The 18,089-nt window shown below is 25.4% G+C and overlaps 1 protein-coding gene across 4 annotated transcripts in view; it reads left to right on the top strand.

The window, feature by feature from the left end:
• The window catches only part of LOC123540611 (zinc finger protein 202-like), a 170,031-nt gene that overhangs the window by 143,644 nt on the left and 8,298 nt on the right, over positions 1-18,089 (top strand). Inside the window, exon 5 of one of the 4 annotated variants that reach the window (XM_053527432.1) lies at positions 898-1,258. The exons of 2 other annotated variants lie outside the window; for them this stretch is intronic. In XM_053527432.1, coding sequence (XP_053383407.1) covers positions 898-1,100 — 203 coding nt within the window. In that variant the 3' untranslated portion in view covers positions 1,101-1,258. Of the gene's footprint in view, positions 1-897; positions 1,259-18,089 lie in introns of those variants that run through there. One more of the 4 variants, XM_045325814.2, reaches the window with a different exon arrangement.

The following is an 18,089-nucleotide window of genomic DNA, read 5'->3' as shown; positions in this document are numbered from 1 at the left end:
CCACTTCGCATGACCTATGGGTGGTCTTGAGCGCCCTATGTATCCGGTCTGGTCGCTGAATATCATTCGTGTTTATAACCTAAATCAGCCTCAAGGAATTGTTTGCAGGCAAGTCGTCTCATAAGAATATTTCTTGCATATCTGACTGACGTTTCCGGTTATTTTACCCATGCCGGCAAAACCCATCTGGCACCCCATGCCAGATGACTCTCGTGTTGTTAATGACAACAACTGGTTCATACACTAATAATATATTGTTTATGTAAAATACGAAAAAAAGCAGGTACCTTGATAGTTTCTCTTCGTTCCGTATAGTATATATATATATTCTCGATTCAAAATACGTTAGTTTACCATAAAAACAACGTTACGCTACAAACGACAAAACTAAAGTGGAACTTTGTAATTGTGCGTAACGCAAAACATCATGACGTCACTTCTGCTTACGGACGTTAATTTCCCGCGCTTTGTGTTCATTCTCCACTATAAGAAAGAGTGCTAAAAAGAAACTATTTCTACCTTTTGTAAAATAAGGTATGCAAAAAAAGTCTGCCAGAATAAAATGCTAACATGTATACGACATGCAAGAAAAAATATCAGTCATGTGTTCACGAATCGGATGGAAATATCCGTCCCTCGGCCACCTGCGCATGGGCTGTAATTCGGTAATCCTCATTACCGCCCAATGCGCAGGTGCCCTCGGGACGGATATTTCTATCCGATTCGTAAACACATGACAGATATTATTAATGTATAGATAATCGACATCCCTGGTATTTACCTTCCCGTGTATCGTTAAATACAAATTGTCTCCTTTACTTATAAAATTGTTTATTAGAATATATTGTATAATTACAGAGTAAGTTTTGTCAGAGTCTGTTTTTTTTTCTATTATAGGAAAGCAGTCATTAGGCAAACACTTAGATAAACACCTGTGCAAGGTATGCGGAAAAAGAAATCAGTCACAAAATGCTTTGGAAGCCCACATGCGAATTCATACCGGGGAGCGACCATTTCAGTGTGACAAGTGCACAAAGAGATTTTCAACAAAAGGAAACATGAAGACGCATATAATGCGGGTACACTTCAAACTGGAATAAAAATAGAAAGGGGATATATATATAAGGAAGAACTGTACACATGCCCCTCTTCGAAGGATAGTTGATTTAATCCATCCATGAGAACAGTTGGTCAAATTAACGCCAATCATTAATTTGTGCAGCCTGGATCCAAGTTTGTTCTGTTTGATTGGTAATGACCGTAACAAGGCTTGTCTTTGATTTCACAATAATATTCATATTATAAATTATTGTAAAGAAATTGCTGTTATTCTAAATTATCTTTACTAGATTTATCATCATTAAGAGATTTCCATCTTAAATTTCAGTCTATAAAAGGTCAAAACTATTTCAATGTCAGTTTTATTTGTTCTCGGATTGTCAATTGTTATAGATTAACTTCAAATTAGCATCTGTTTTAAAATAATGAATTTCATTTAGCCGAAAGTTTACTCAGAAAAAGGTGTAATTTTCAAATTCACGTCTTTAAACTTCATGATATTTCGACTAGCCTAGATCAAGACTTTTTAAAACATAAAACCGAAATTCCCAGCATAAAACAGGACAGTAGCGTCAGTGTCGAAATGTCAAAGTAATGATGTTTTTTCCGGTGTGCACGTGATTTGTAATGTGTAGGAATAATATTTTTTAAAAAGAACAAAACGAAGTACACATCTTTATCAAAATAATCTGCGAAGTAAACTAAATCATAGCTGTAATTCCAGGTCAAGAATTGTTCTCTTAGTGCAGATTAAGGTAGTTCTGCACGTTTGGATCAATTTTTGTTTTTAAAACGTAGAATTTGATTAAAATCTGGAAAGAAGATCCCTCGGAAGCACCGAAAGCCATGATTTTTCAAAACTTCAGAATGTAGCAGGAAAATGGAACTGGATTTTTTGCTAAACTGATTTGAAAATTATGCATCTAAAGCAAGTTTTCGTAATAGTAGTATAAGAAAGGATGGTGCGAGCGCAGTTTAATCTAATTTAACATTTAACCCTTGACCTAAACCGACCAATAGGCCCAATTTTAAAAACAAATTTAAAAAAATTTTAAAAAATTTTGGGTTTTAAAAAACCAAAAAGAAAAATTATGTTTTTTAAACACTTCTGTCAAATTTTTACCAAAACCCTTTCCAAGGGGAAACCCAAAGTGAAATCGCTCCCAAAATTTGGCAAATTTTTTGGCAAAATTTGGGGCAAACAAAAATTTAAAAACCAATAAAAAAGCCTGCCATTTTTCTGCCAAGGGGCCAGAAATTTTAAAATTTCTGCCATTTGGCAAATTTTTTGGCAAACTTTTGGAAGTTTTATTTTTTTTGTTTAAAAATGTAAAGGGTTTTTGATTTTTTTTTCCCAATTAGTAAGTTTTATTAGGGTACACTAGAAATTTAAAAAACTTTAATTAAACTTTTAATCCAAAAGGGGTTTTCCATCATAAGTTTTCATTTTTATCCGATATGTAGAATCTAATGTAACAACCCTCAAAAGCAAAATGTTACTTTGTAGATCCCTGTTTCCTCAAAAGGATGAATATAAAAACATTTTTTCCTTGTTTTAGAAAAAACTTTTTTTTTTTTCTTATCCCTTAGATTTTACTTATCAGTTTTTAAAAAGCCCCACAGGTTTGCCTCAGTTGTTATATTTAAAATTATCAAAATTATCAAAAAATAAAAAAACCACCCGGAGGTCTAAAAATTCCGCCCCCAAATAAAAATTTAAATATTGGGTTTTTAAGTGGGTTTAAACCCCGGTTCATTAAAAGTTTGAAACCCTTTAAAAAAAAAATCTTAATACCCAATTTTATATTAGTTCCGGTTTTTTGACAAAAACACACCACTCAAAAGCATATTTTGAAACATCTATTTTTTATTCTTGGTTTTTGTGTTTATAAAAACCCTTTATAATCTACGAAAATTCCAGGTCTTATTTAAAATTTTAATTTAAATAGTTCAAAATGGGCCCCTTTTTTTTTTTGTTGAATGTATCCAGGGCACCGCAAACGGTCAAAATACTTTTTCTTTTGAAATGTAACCCAAAAGAAATGATTTTTAATAGTTTTCAAAGAGAAACCTTAAATGTCTTATTTCCCTTTCCTTACCCTTTTTTTTCTTTTTTCCTTTTTTTTCTTTTTAATTTTTAAGAATTATTTAAACCTAAATCATCAACTCGTTTTTTTTGTCAACTTCAGAACCCAGAAAAATTTGGAAAAACCCAGTTTTTTTTGTTCAAAGCTAATTTGTTTTTCCTTGTTTTAAAAAAAATTTTTTTAAAACTTTTGAAATTTCTTGGGTATTAGTGGTAATTTCCCACATTAGCGGTTATTGTTTAGAAAAAAGCAAAATTTAACTTGAGTTTTTGCAGTGTTTGTTTTCTCCTTGTTTAGCGGGTTTTTAAAACTACAGAGAAAAAATCTTTTAAATTTTTTTTTTTTAAAATTTTATCTTTTTTTTTGGATTTTTAAAAATTTTTTAAAATTTCTTCTTGAAAAAACCCTTTAAAGTTTACAAAACTCTTTGTACTTTTTAATTGTGACTTGCATCAACATTATTAATCGGGGTCTACAATTTGGTTTTCTTCAAATTTTCAATCTGATTTTTAAAATTGTGTTAATTGCTTTAGTATTAGCAAAAATTTGGGCTTCAGTTTTAGCAGAAATTTTAACTCTCCTTGTTTTAAACTGTTTTTTTAAAATACAAAGTCCATTTTTCCAATTTTTTGGTTCTTCAACTTTTCATTAAGCTGCGTCATATTTCCCCTTGTAATTTTTTGTAATATTATTTTAAAGTCTGCATTTTTTTAAATTTAAAGGGAGGGTTGAAAAACAATATTTAATCCAATTTCAAATTTTTTTTTTTTTAAAAGGTCATCTTTTTTTAGAATTTTTTTTTTTTTAAAGTCCTCTAATGCGTGTATGTTTCATCACCTTTTTGTTGAAGCTCCCTTTTTCCCCCAAATTTCAAAATTTAAATTCTGAAAATTTTTAATTTTTAAAATTTAAATATTTAATAAATTTTTTGGGTTTTTTTTTCATTTTCCATTTTTTTGTTTTTTATTTCTGTTCAAAATTTCTAACTGTTTAAATATTTTGAAAATTTTTTTCTCAGCTTTTTTTAATCTTGTCTTTTGGGTTCTTCATTTTTAAATAAAAATATCTTTTAATTCTTTAAATTTTGGGGAAAATTTTAAAATGTTTAAATTAACTGGGAAATACTTTTTTTTAAATGTTACCCATTGCCCAAATTTTGTTTTCTTTCAGTTTTTTAAAATAGTTTAAACCCTTTAGCTTTCTTTTCTTTTTTTCAATTTTACCTTGTAATTCAACTATCAAAAATAAATTTTCTTTTTAAAATTTTTTTTGGGTTTAATTCTTAAAATTTTTATTCTTTACTTCTGTTTCTAATTTTCTTTTTTTATACTTTTAAATATCTTCAAGATTATAGTCATCTATTTAAAACTTTGAATTTTTTTTTAAAACACAAACCGCCCTTGAAACTAATCGGGGTTTTATCGGTTTTCCTGGGTTAATTATTTTATTTAACCCCCCAAATATTAATGCTCTGTTTTTGTGTTATAAATTTTCCTTTAAATTTCTGTGAAGAAATGATTCCATGTCCTTTCTAATTTTTTAAATTTTGTTTTTTTTAGTAGCAAAATCACTTAAATAAATTACCCAAATTTTAAAACTTTTATTAAATTTCTTTTTTTTAAAACTTTTTTGTTTTGTATTTTTAAAAACTCCCTTTAAATTTTATTCCCAATTTAAATTTTTTTCCCTTAAAAACCTTCCCTTTGGGTTTTGGTCAATTATAAAAATCATATATTTGATTTTTTTGCTTTAGAAAAAGGTTTCAGATTACTTTTTGTTCTTTAAAACAAAACATTTCTTTTCCCCCTCGTTTACCGGGGACTTTCAAAAAAAATATAATGTGAACATTTTAATTCGAAATTTTTTTGGTGTTTTTTAGTAAGATTTATTTTTAAATTTAAAAAACACAACAGTTTTTTTTGACCCCCTTTAAATTTAAAGTTTTTTGTTATTTTTTTTGAATTTTTTTAAACTTACATACAAAATCATTAAATTTTTACTACTTTTTTTTTTTCTGTTTTCCCGATTCTAAAAAAGGTTAAATTTGGTTGGGATCGTGAATATTCAAGTATTTCATTTGGAAAAATTTTTTAATTTTTTTTGGGAAATTTTGGTTTTTTAAAGGGTTTTTTTTAAATCTTGATATTTAAAATTTTTTCTGGTTTTTTAAAAGCAAAATAAGTAAAATTTATCAAAAATTATATAAGAGGTTTTCGAAGTATATGCATTAATGTATTTTTTTTTTCCAGTTTCCAAAAGCCAACATTTTAAACATTCTAAAACTTGAATCGGAAAAAAAAAGGTTTTAAAATTGTTTAAAGTTATTGGTTTTAATAAACTTTTTTTATCATAAATTTGGGGAAATTTTCCTTTTTTTTAATTTAAAAAAACAAAAGGGTTTTAAAAACTTTATATTACATTTTTTTTTCATTATTTACATTATTTTCCCTTTTTTTTTCATTATCTTACATTATTTTTTAAAAAATTGCAATAAAAAATTTTAATAAAAATGAAAATTAAAAAAAAAAAAATTTGGGGGGCCAAAAGAGGGAGAAAATCTTAGAGAAGAAAAAATTGAAAAAGAAAAAATAAAAAAAGCTACAAATCGGGTTAGGGATACAAAAAATTTAAATAAAAAATTATTTAAAAAAAAAATAGAAAGTCAAAAAAAAAATTTTATCAAGTCAGTTAAAAACTTTTTCCGGGAATTTAAGGGAAACAATTACGTTACTGGGGAAAATAAATGAAAAGACATACAAACATATCGGGGTTTCCAACGCTATTCCAAGAACCACCACCAATTCCCGGGGCCCCCAAATTTTTCATTGGGTTTGGATAGGATACGGATGATGGTGTGAGTTTTGAAGACACTAAAAAATCTTTTGAAAAATTTCGAAAAAAAAAAGAATGGGGGGAGAAAGGGAACCAAAAGAATTTACAATTGATTTTAATAAAGAAATTTTTTAAAAAATTATAGATAAAAAAAAACACAACCCCAAAAGAATTTTTTAACTTTTTTCACAGAAAATTAAAATCCGAAAAAAGAATGACTAGAGAAGAAGTAAAGGGAAACTTTGAACATGTATGGGAAGGGAAAAAAAAAAATTTGGGGGCTACCCAAATCGGGTTTTTGAAAATTAATAGAAAAAACAAAACAAAACAGATCTTGTTTCCGAAGCAACGGGAAGAAAAAAAATAGCCGAAAAAGGGAAAAATTTTAAAAAAAATTTAAGGGGAAAAAAGGGAAAACAATTAAAACCCCCCAAAAGGAAAAAAAAAAGTAAAATGGAAAGGGAAAAAAATATCAAAACCCCATATAAAGTTTAAACCAAATGGAAAAAGGGGGAAATTTTAATTTATTAATTTTAAAAAAATTTTAGGGTCAAAAACAAATTAATTGCTAAGGATAAAAATAACGGGGGAAAAAAGAAAATTAAACACTAAAAGATAATGTTTTGATTGTTTTGAAAATTTAAAAAGATATAAAAAAAGAAAAAGCATTCAATTAAATTCAAAAAAATTTTTAAAGAATTAACAAAAAAATTTCATTTTTAAACTATCAATAAAAGCTCAAAAAAAAATTTAAAAGAAAGTAATTAGGGGACAAGGTTATGACGTTTGTCCTTTGAAAATCCAAAAAAAATTGGTTAATAATTGGGAGTTAATTTGGGTTAAATTGGTTTTTGGAAAAATAATAATGAAGAACAAAAAAAATGAAGGTATTGGAATAATTAAATGAACTATTAAAAATGAATTCATTTTTTCCAGAAAACATGAAATGTTATATAAAAATTTTTTTTCTTGAATTTTAAAACTTTAATAATTTTTATAAATGGAAAAAAAAATAGTATTAATTTTCTAAACATTTAAAAGAAAAATTAAAAAAAAAACCGAGTGATTTTACAACCCATTTTTTAGTCGTTTTTTTTTAATTTTTAGATAAAAAAAAAACTTTTTTTTTTTGGTTGGGATGAAATTAAAAATTTTGGGCCCTACTCTTGGCAAAATTTATTAGTAAAATGAATATGACAATAAAAAATTTCGTTAAAAATAAGGGGAAAAGAAGGGGAAAAAAATTTTTATTTTTAAACAAAGGGTTTTTTTACTTTATCCAATATTAATAATTAAAAAAGGGAAACCCTTAAAAGTAATGATGATTTTAAATTTTAAAAATTTCAAAAATTTTGTTTCCAAAAATTTTTTTGGGAATTTGATTTAAGTAGTTTAAAGATTTTGATTTCAATTACAGATAATTTTATGTTGGTTTTAAAGAATGTAAAATTTTTCATACATTGCTTGGTTTTTTGGGAAGAAAAAAAAGCTTTGAAAAAAACCTGGGGGGGCTACCACCAAATAAAAAACTAACTCTGTGGTAAAATTTAAAATCTTTGTGTTTCTTTTTTTTTTTAATTTCCCCCTTGTTGATGGTATTTCAGTGATATTTTCTATGCTTTTAAGTACGGGCCGATTTAACAAGAGTTTATCCATTTACAAAAGAACACAAAGAGTTGGATATTCTGAAAAAAAATAAATATATTTTAAATTCTTTTAGAATATATATTACAGAGGTATTTGGTAGAAAAAATTAATTTTAATGAGGTTGAAAAATTTTTTAAAAACAAAATTTTAAAAAAAATTAAATTAAAACTAAAGTTTTAAAATTTTAAAATTTATAAAAATTAAAAAATTTTTGTTTTATATAATGTACAAAAAATTTTTAAGACAAAATAAAGGAATTTTTATTTATTTTAAAAGCCCCACACAAAAAAAAAGAAATCTTTCCCCGGAACAGGTTTCTTTGAATTTTAAAACGAAATTGTTTTCAACCCGGGGGTTGCATCTTAAATTTGGCACAGCGGGGAAAAAAAAAAGTTTTTGGAAAACACGGGAAAAAGCGCACTTAAAGGGGAACAAAAAAGGTTGGAACAAAAGGGTTGGGAAAAATTTGGGCTGCGTTTAAAATTTTTTGAAAAATTTAAAAAAAGAAACCTGCTCCGGTTTTTTGGAAAATTTTAATTGCAAGGGAAATTTTAAAAGGGAAAAAAAAAAATAAAAAAAAATTTAAAAAAAAAAAATTAAAAATAAAAAAAATAAAATTTTGGGAGGATTTTAAAAAAAAAGAAAAAATAGAATATTGTCAGGTTCGGGACTTTAGCTCAACAAAAACGTATTAACAGTTTAAAATTTTTAAAAAATAAATTTTAACTAAAATAAAAAATAAATTTTTTTAACTAAAATAAAAAAAAAAAATAAAAAAAAAAAAAATTTAAAAAAATTTTAATAAATACATTTTTTGAAAAAAAATAAATTAGGGTAAAAGGGGATATGAAAAAACCCCCTTTTTAAATTTTAGAAAACAGTTTTAAAAATACTGCCCCGGGGAAAAAAATTTTAAAAACAACAAAAAAAACGGATATCGCTTTCCCAATTTAATGTTTGAAGTTCAAATTTTGTTTGGGTTTTAAAAGGGTTTTTTTTGAATAATTTTTAAAAGTAAATAAACTTCTGATGGGGCTGAGTTTGATGGAGCCCAAATCCCCTCAAATTAATAATGCGCTTCTTTAAATTGATCATTAGGGGTTAAAACAAAAGGGAAAAAATTTGTTTATGATTTGTAAAAATTTTTTTTATACAAAGTAAAAAATGAAAAGATTTTTGGTTGAACTTCTGAAGATTATGCAAAATCAACTGGAAAAATTTAATTTTATTATTTAGATACTACTGCAAACTGCGGCTGAGATGAAAATTTGGGGGGTTTGCTTTTTAAAAGGTTTTAAATCAAAAAAAAAAAGAGGAAAAATGCTAAAATTCCATTAAATAATATTCTTTTTTTTCAGGGTTTAGAAACTAATTTTTTAAACCTCCAAGTCAAATTCAATAAATTTTAATGCTGACATTGTTAAATAAATTTAAATTTTTAGAGCAAAATGCGCTGATCCAGGTGGGGTAATTGTAAAAAAAATTTTAAATTTTATTTTTTCCCAAAATTTTTGGGTTTTTTAATGAATTTGGGGTTTGATCTTAATTGCTACTAAAAAGATTAAAAAAACCCAAGATGGTCCCCTTGGGGAAAAAGAGGACACAATAAAAGTACACAACAAACAAATTAAACCTTTAAAATTAAGGCGGGTTTGTAACAAAAACCACAACATGAAATTTTGTTTTTTCAAGGGCCCTGATAAAATTTTTTTCACAAGAACATAATCCAAAATTTTTTAAACTTTTAAAAATTAAATGACCCAAATAAAAAATTGGGCACTTTGACTCTTGTCGCCCTTTTAAATTTTGGGGGTTTAATGGTTTTTTTTTTATCCGAAACGAAAAAAGTTTTCCCCAAAAATTTTATGATGTTTAAATTTTTAATTATTTTTTTAAAAAAACCAAAATAATAAAAACTACGGGGAAGTCGGGCTAAATAAAATCCCCCCTTTAAAAATTTTATTTGGATTTATTCATTTTAATTTGGGGAATAAAAAAAAGGAAAGAAAAACGGGCCGATCCTAACATATTACTTTAAAAAACTAAATTAAATATTCCACCGGGGAAAGCTAATATTCGTTTTTTAGGGCAATTGTATTATATGGGGGAAACATTTTTGAAAAAAATTTACTTTTGGGTTTGAACGGTCATTGTTTAAATGAATTTGTCATTGTTTAAATAAAAAAAATTAAAAATTAAAAATAAAAAAAAATATAAATTATAAAAAATTGACAAAAAATTTATATTGAAAAAAAAAATTTTCCCTTTAAACAGAGGGGCCCAAAAGAAAAAATTTACCCCGGGCCCTACAACAAAAAAAATTTCCACATACTTTTAAGTTTAAAAACTGAATTTTTAAACATGGAAATTTCCCCTTACTAAAAAAAAACACAAAAAAATAAAATTAAAAAAGTTGGTTGCAAATAATAAGGGATTAGAAATTACAATTAAAAAAAAAAGCCAAAGGTCCAGTCAAGGTAAAAATTGGGGGAAATTTTTGGGGTTTTTTTGGTGGTTTGTTAGGAAAAAAATTTTTCCCAAAATGGAGCAAAAAATAGCTCCAAAATTTTTCCCCCTCTGGGCTTTGGGCGTTTTTGCCCGGACGGGGGCCCAGAAATGGTGTTAAAAAAAATACTTGGAAATGGTATGATTTAAAGTAGCAAATTGATAAGGGGAAATATGATATCACCATATTTTTAAAAACCTAATAAAAGGGAAAGCAACTAGTTGGGAAATCTGGAGGTTTTAAATTAACCCCAAAAAAAAAACAAGACGGTGGGTTTTTGGGAAATGTTGGCTCCCTTGTCTAGGAATACCTTTGATTACATCTTTTTTTGAGGGGAAAAAAGGATTACGTTTGATTCTCAACGGGGGACCTTACAGACAAAATTCCTATGAAAAAAAAAAAAATTAAAATTTTTTAAAAAAACCCAAAATTCAAACCCTTTGAAATTAAAAATTTGGGAAAAACCCTTTAAAAAAAAAAAAAACTTTGGGGGTTTGTTTTTAAGTAGAAAAAATTTTACAAAAATTTTAAAAAAAAAGGACTTTTTGTGGAATTTTAAATTTGGACAAACTCTTTTGGGCCCTGGAACACTTTGGGGGGGGCCCCCCGGGGCCCCGAGGGGGTTAAGGCCGCTGACTTCAAATCACTTGCCCCTCATCGGGGGGTTTCGACCCCTCACTTGGGGCGTTAAAATTTTCATTTGGGGAAAGCCCCCAGCTGGCAAACGGGAAGGTGGGGGGTTTTTTCTCCCCAAGGTGCCCGCTCGTGATGAAAAAAATGCCCGGAAAGGGAAACGGGGGGTTCCTCCACCCATTAAAGCTGGAAAGTCCCCCAAAATAAACCTATAACTGTGTCGGTGGGGACGTTAAACCCAAAAAAAAAAAAAATTTAAAAAAAAGGGAAAACACATTGGGTTTGTTACTTGAATACTTTGTACTTTGGCCCATTTGGACTTCCCCCAAACCAAAAGAAAAATTTAATTTTCCCCCAAAGGGAAAAATTTCAACAATGTTCAATTCAAGACAAAACAAGTTTTTGTTTTGCGGAAAATTATTGTTTTTTTTTTTCTTTAAAAATGAAACAAGATAAAGTCCCTTTGTATGTTTAAATTTAAAAAAAAATTCCCTAAAATTATAATAAAAAGAGAAAAATGAAAAAACATTAAAAAAATTATTTTAAAACTAAAAAAAGGACATTTTATTTAACTAAAATTAATTAAAAAGGGGAAATTTATTAATAATTTTAAATAAAAAAAGTAAAAAAAATTAAAAAAAAATATGGAAAACCCCCCATTTTTTTTTAAAAAGTTATCCCCCAAGTACGATGGTGGATTTTTTCCCAATGGAAAACTGTAAATGCTAGTCCGGGTTTTTATTTTCAAAAAATTGGTAATAATTAAAAATTTAAAATTTTTAAATTTGCATCTTAAAATTTTTCTTGTTGATGCAAAATTAAAAATTTTTTAAAGGAGAAGCTAAAAAACAACTAAAAAAAAAAAGAAAAAGTAATTCTTCTTAAAATTACAATGCCAAAAAAAAAATAAAAAAAAAGAATCTTTTTCCCAAATTAAATTTTGCAAAGGGGAAATTTTTTTAAAAAATGAAAGGTTTTTATATTTAAATTTTTTAAAAATTTTTTGAAAAATTTAGTTAACTTTTTATGGTTCTAAAATTTTTAAATTTTTAAAATTTTTTTGGGTTTTTTTAAGTTTTAAAATTTTTTGGGGTTAATTTAAGTTTTTAAATTTAAATTTTAAAAAATAAGCTAAATTTTTTCAATTCCCCTTATCAAGAATTTTTATCTTTTATCATCCCTAACATTATAAAAATGTTTTATTTATAACATAACTGGAAAAAAATTTTGGGTTTAAAAAAAAACGAATAACTTTTTAAAAAGGTTTTTGATTTGTTTGGGTTTAATTAAACAAAGTATCTTTGAATTTTTTTGAACTTTTTTTTTAACAACAAGTTTTTTTAATTTCCTTTTTCATTTTTTTAAAATTAAATTTTGTTTTTTTAAAAAATATGAAAAACATTTTACTTCTTAAACCCACAAATTTTTAACAATGGGGGTGCCGGCCGCTTCAAACTTTAAAAATTTTTCCCAAATTTCTTTTTTATTATTATCCCAAAAAAAAAATTTTGGGAAATTTCTATCGAAAACCATTATCAAATAAATCTTTTTTCCAAAAAAAATCCATTGCATCTTTGGTTTTTTTTTTCATAACATAAGAAACAGTGTCGTGATATTAATTTACAATTTAAACCCCCCTTTCTTTTCCTTTAAAATAATTATAAAAAAAAAAAATTCATTAAATTTTTTTGATAAATTAGAAAAGGGACATTTCCAAAAAATAAACCCAAAGGTTTTGTTTTAATAACAAACCCCTTTTTTTAAATTTTAAAAAATACCAAACAAAAATTTTTTTAAACATCGTTGAATAAAAAAAATTTAAGGTTTGGTTTGTTTTTTAATTAAAAATATTTTCTTTAGGGGTTAATTTTAAAATTTTTTCCCCCCTTGCGTTAAAAAATTTTCCCCCGTCTTACCGAATACGAATTGGGTTTTTAACTTAAAAAAATCCTTTTTTAAATGAATTTTTTTTTTTTTTAAATTTTTTTGAGTATTAAAAAACAATATTCTTTTTTAAAACCCGGAGATGAAACAAAAGTTTAAAATTTTAAGTTTTTTTTTACTTTTTTAACCCCAATTGTGTATTAGTTCAAGATTTTTAAAATGAACTACATAATTTTGTTTTTTTTCATTAAATTTTTGGGAAATAATTTTTTTACTTTTCTTTTTCTATTTCCAAAATTCCCGTTTTTTAAAATTTTTACTTTAATCAGAAAGCCATTGATTGGATAAAAAAAATTTTTTTTAGGGGCAAAAGGGGTAATCAATTTAAAGTACAGTATGTAAATTTTTTTGGGTATTTAAGATCACAATTTTAATATTTAAAAATTAAATTTTAACCTTTTGCAAATTTAATTTTTTTAAATTGTTTTTTTGGATTAAATTTAAAAATTTTTTCCCCCGGGTTTAAAAGGGTTTACACAAAGCCCAACCCAAAAATTATTGGGGTCGAGGTTCATAATTTTATTTAGATTCAAAATTTTGGATTAAATCTTTCATATTTTTTTATTGTTTGCTTTACTGTATCTGTTTGAAATATAGCTTAAAATTTTCCCCCCCCCAAGGGCCCCTTTTTAATAAAAAGATAAATATCAAAATTTAGTTATTAAAACTAAATTAAAATTTCCCGTCATTTTTAAAAATTGCATCCCAAGCTAAACCCGGGCTAAAATAAAATAAAAGACAAGGATTTTAAAAAATATTAAATTCCCCCAAAAATAGTTTTTTTTAAAATTTTTTAAATACATCAGCTAAAAATTTAAAAACGTTTAGTTTTTAAAAATAGATCGAAAATTCCCCCATAGTTTTTTATTTTAAATTTATTCCAAACATTTTTGCGTTTATTTTCGTTTGTCAAAAAGTGTGTTTCATTTTAAAAATTTAATTTTAAAAAACTTTTTTTAGAAAGGGAAATTTTGTTTTTTTTTAAATTTTTTTTAAAGAATCTATGTAAACATAAGGTAAACACCCCTTTTTTTTTTAAAAAATTTTTATTTTTTATCAAATTCTTGAGGGTCCGTATTAAAATTTTGGAAAAATTTTTTACTAGGTTTAAACCAAGATTGAGACATAAATTGGAAAGGGAAAAAAATAAAAAACCAAGTCGAAATCATAAGTGCCATATATCTTTTTCCTTTTTGTTAGGGAAAAACATTAAATTTCTTTTTTAAATTTCCCTATTTGTTTTCCCTAATAAAAAAAGGGCCGTCATAACTTCCCTTTAAATTATTTAAAAATAACAGGAATTTTATTTTTGTTTGTTTAAAAATTTAAAATTAAATTTTGGGGTGGGCACTTTTCCCTGAATTTTCCGTTTTATGAAAAGTTTATCAACGTACTGGCACTTCACCTTCTATATTTTTCTTTTTCACGATATACAAAACTATTTTTTTTTTAAATTTGGGTTTAATCATTTTTTTTGACTTTTTTAGTTTTTGTTTTTAAAAATGTTCTTAAATATTTCCTTTACAATATTCCTCTTCCTCAAACATTTTTTTTTAATTAAAAAATTTTTTAAAACTTTCATTAGGAAAAACTATTAAAAACTGGGGTTTGGGTTTTGTAAAACTGTTTTATAACAAAAACAAAATTTTTAAAACCGTAACCCAATCATATGATTTTGGGTATGGGTTTAGTAAATTTAAGATTCAGTTGATGGGAAAGCGTTTTTAAAAAATTTTTTAGTTATTGAATTTAAAATCAGCATAAAATTTTCAAAAAAGGGACTGGGTAAACCCTTTTTTTTAAATTTTTAAAAATTTTTAAATTTACTTCCCTCTTTTGGCATTTTTACACCTTGGATTTCCATTAAAAGCTAAACAATTTTGGGAAAAGGTTTTATTTAATATTCTTTCTTGTGAAAAATTTTTGCAAGGGCAGCCCTTTTCAAAAATGTTTTTTAATTGCCCTGTTTTTGTTTTTTTTAAACATTTAAACTATTAAAATTTTTTATTCCCCCAAAAATAAAAATTGGGGCTAAAAGTTTCTTGAGGGTTTACAGTCAAACATCGGTTTTTTTATCAGTTATTTTATCCTTTATTTTATCATTAGTAATTAGCAACCTGACAGTGTTCTTCGTAAATTTATATTTTGATATGTAAATGGAAAAAAACTATTTTCTTCATAACCAAAAAAAAAATTTTAAAAAATTTTTTAATTTTAAAAATTCTATTTTAGGTTTTTTGATTTAATGTTACAGGAAATTTAATTTTCCGTATAAACAAGATCGTTTAAATTTTTTTTTTATTTTTGAAAATCTTTGAGGGGGCTTTTTTTAAGGAAATTTTTTAAAAGCTTTAAAAAAGACCCAAACTAAAAAATTCGTTATCTTTATTCTTTTTTTTTTTTAATCCTTTCCCTTGAATTTTGTAATGGTTTTTGGTAATTTTTAAAAAAACTTGAAACAGCCAAAAGGGCTATTCTTAAATCAATTTTTATAATGAACAACTGACTCTATTCCCAAACCACTTCCTTCAGAAATCCCCAAATTTCCAAATTTATTTATTATTTCAAACAAAAGTTGTTTTAAAGTTTTTTTTATTTCTTTTTTGTTAATAATTTCTAAAGCCCTTTTAAATTTAAAATAAGCTGTTTTTTTTTTATTGTTTTCAGTTTTTTCCATTTTTGCAAAAGTTATTTTTAAAACAAGTTTATTTTTTTTACCTTTTAAAAATTTTAAGTTCAGATTTTGGGATTTCATAAGGTCGTTTTTTAGTTTAAATTAATTGGGTTCTTTGGTTTTTGTTTTATATTTTAATTTTAATTTTTAAATTTTTATTTAAAAATTTTTTTGTAGATCTCTCGATTTCCCTCTTTATAATTTTATTTTGAAAATAAAATTTTTGTTAAGGGAAAAAAAGGGGGTTAAAAAAAAATAATAAAATAAAAAAAAATAAGTTTTAAATTTTCTTTTAAAAAGAAATAAAAAATTTAAAAATTTTTAAACTTTTTTCCCTTTTAAAATTTTGATATTCCACATTTTTTCCCCCGGGTTTGGGCCCTTTCCCAAAACATATTTTTTTTAAAAACCCCGCATTTAAAACCAAATTCTTTTGATGCTTTGTAAGTCTTTTATATGTTTTTTTTTTTCATTTTGTAAACACAGTCGGTTACAAAATTTCTTTTTTAAGGGGTTGTTTCGATAATTAAATTTTGGGCTGGGACAAATTACATAAAACTTTTATCCCTTTTTTTCTTCAGTTTTTTTGACAACCACAGTCCCCCTTTTAATAAAATTTTTTTTTTAAAAAAAAAGGATCTTTAAAAATTTTGTTATTTTTTCAATAACATGATTTTTATATTCATCGCTAACTAATTTTATCCAAATTTTGATTTAATAACATTTCCCCTTTTAAGAAACCCTTTTTTATATGAAAATTTTTTTTCCCGGATCCAAATTTTTTTCTTCCCCAAAATTTTCTAGATTTTTTTGCATAATCATTCTATCTACCCTTTTTATTAACCCCTCTATATATAATATACTTATAGAAAAAAATCTTTAAAAAAACACGTAAAATTTAAAACAGCCTTCTTCTTTTTTATTTTAAAATTTCCCTTTAAAATTTAAAATTTTTCAATACGTTTCAAAAAGGGATTGAAATTTTTTTTTTTCTTTTTGCATTTTAAAAAGTAAAAATAAAAATATCCCCGAAAAAAAACTTGTTTTTTCTTTTTCTTTAAATTTTTTTTTCCCAATCCGTGCTTTTTTTTATAAGTTGTTTTATTTTGTGTGATGGGGCTTTTTTAAAAAAAATTTTTTTGTCGTCAAGTTTTTGTCTGTTAGTAAAAAATGGGAATTTTCTGATGGGAAAAAGGCCAGCCAAAAATTTCAAAAAATTTTAATAGCTGGAACAAATGCTAAGCAGCTGAACAACCAAAACACTGCTGTAATTTAAAAAATCCCGGGACTTACTCCCCAAAAAAAATTTATTTTTTTTCTGGGAAACAGCGGGTAGTTTGGGTTTAAATGGGAAAAAATTTTAAATTTATCTATTGTTTCTATTCTTATTAGAAATAAAAATTTTTATTTTCTCCTTTTTTATAATTAAACATTTTTTTTCTAAATTAAAAATTTTTTCAAGAAACGCTAAAAGGGCCCAACTATTAAATTTTTCATTGTAACCTTTCCATTTTTAAATTAAAACTTGTTTTTTCTTATAGTCTGTCTAATAACTTTTTTCCCCCCTTTTAAAAACTTCTTGTGTATAGGTTTTTAAAAAACTTGTTCATAAAAAAGAACCCTTTAATTTTTTCATTATTTTAAAACTTTAATAGGTATGTTCTGGGGTTTGGGATTTTTTAATTCCCAAAAAATTTTTAAAAATTTCCTTTTGTCCAGTTTTTGGGGTTTTTCCTTTTTCAAAAAAAATTTTTTTTAAAATTTTTCTTAAACGAACTCGATCTCCCAAAATTTTTTAATTTTTGTTTTACTTTTTTGGGATTTTTAAATTTACCCTATTTTTTTAAAAAAAAAAATTTAGTAAACCCTTTAAATTTTTGTTTTTACTAGCCTTTGATTGGTGTCAATTTTTTTAAATAGAATTTTTTTTTTGGGTTTTATTTAACAACCCTACCTGCCAAAAAAATCTAAAATAATTTTAAAGTAATTTTTTGCTGTAAAATAAATTTCCAAATTATTTTTTTTTAAACTTTTATTAATCTTTCTATTACAAGCCTTTCCCTTTAAATTAAAAAAAATGGTACATATTAATCTTATTTTAAATTTAAAAAAGATTCAAATTTTTATTATAAAAAAAACCCTTTTTTTTTATCTACCCATAAATTTAACCCGGGAAAGTCCTTCTAATTATTTTTTTTCAAATGCTTTTGTAAAAAGATTCCCCCAGGGTTTTTTCTTTAAAAGGAAAAAAACCCCAAACATATTTACTAAAAATATCAAAAACGGGGTTTAACCCAAATACTTTACTCCCTTTTTTATATTTTTAAAAACTTGGGATGTCAACTAAATCAGCTGACCAAGTATCATCAATATCATTAACAATCACTCTTCGTTTCATAAATTTTCTTTTAATTGGTTTGTGTAATTCTTCTGCTAATTCATCGCTCCATGTTATTTCGGGGGTATACTCTACCCCCTTTTCCCGTTTTTTGATTTTTGTTTTTGTCCGAGACCAAGTGTGTATTTCGTTTTGATGGCTGGTTTTACAACTAAATGTTTTGCAATCTTTTCTCCAAATGTTTTTGATTTAGTTTTATTTAAATTGGAAAGCATTTGATTATCACATGTACCCTTTTTTACACCACTGTCATAGCAAAAGTCATGGTCCATACATACTGCATCCAGTTCATTGACAGGGGGTCCATTA

The sequence above is a fragment of the Mercenaria mercenaria genome, chromosome 16, assembly GCF_021730395.1.
Source record: "Mercenaria mercenaria strain notata chromosome 16, MADL_Memer_1, whole genome shotgun sequence".
Taxonomy (NCBI): domain Eukaryota; kingdom Metazoa; phylum Mollusca; class Bivalvia; order Venerida; family Veneridae; genus Mercenaria; species Mercenaria mercenaria.
The sequence above is the reverse complement of the archived record's forward strand: the minus strand, read 5'-3'. Positions and strand labels throughout refer to the sequence as shown.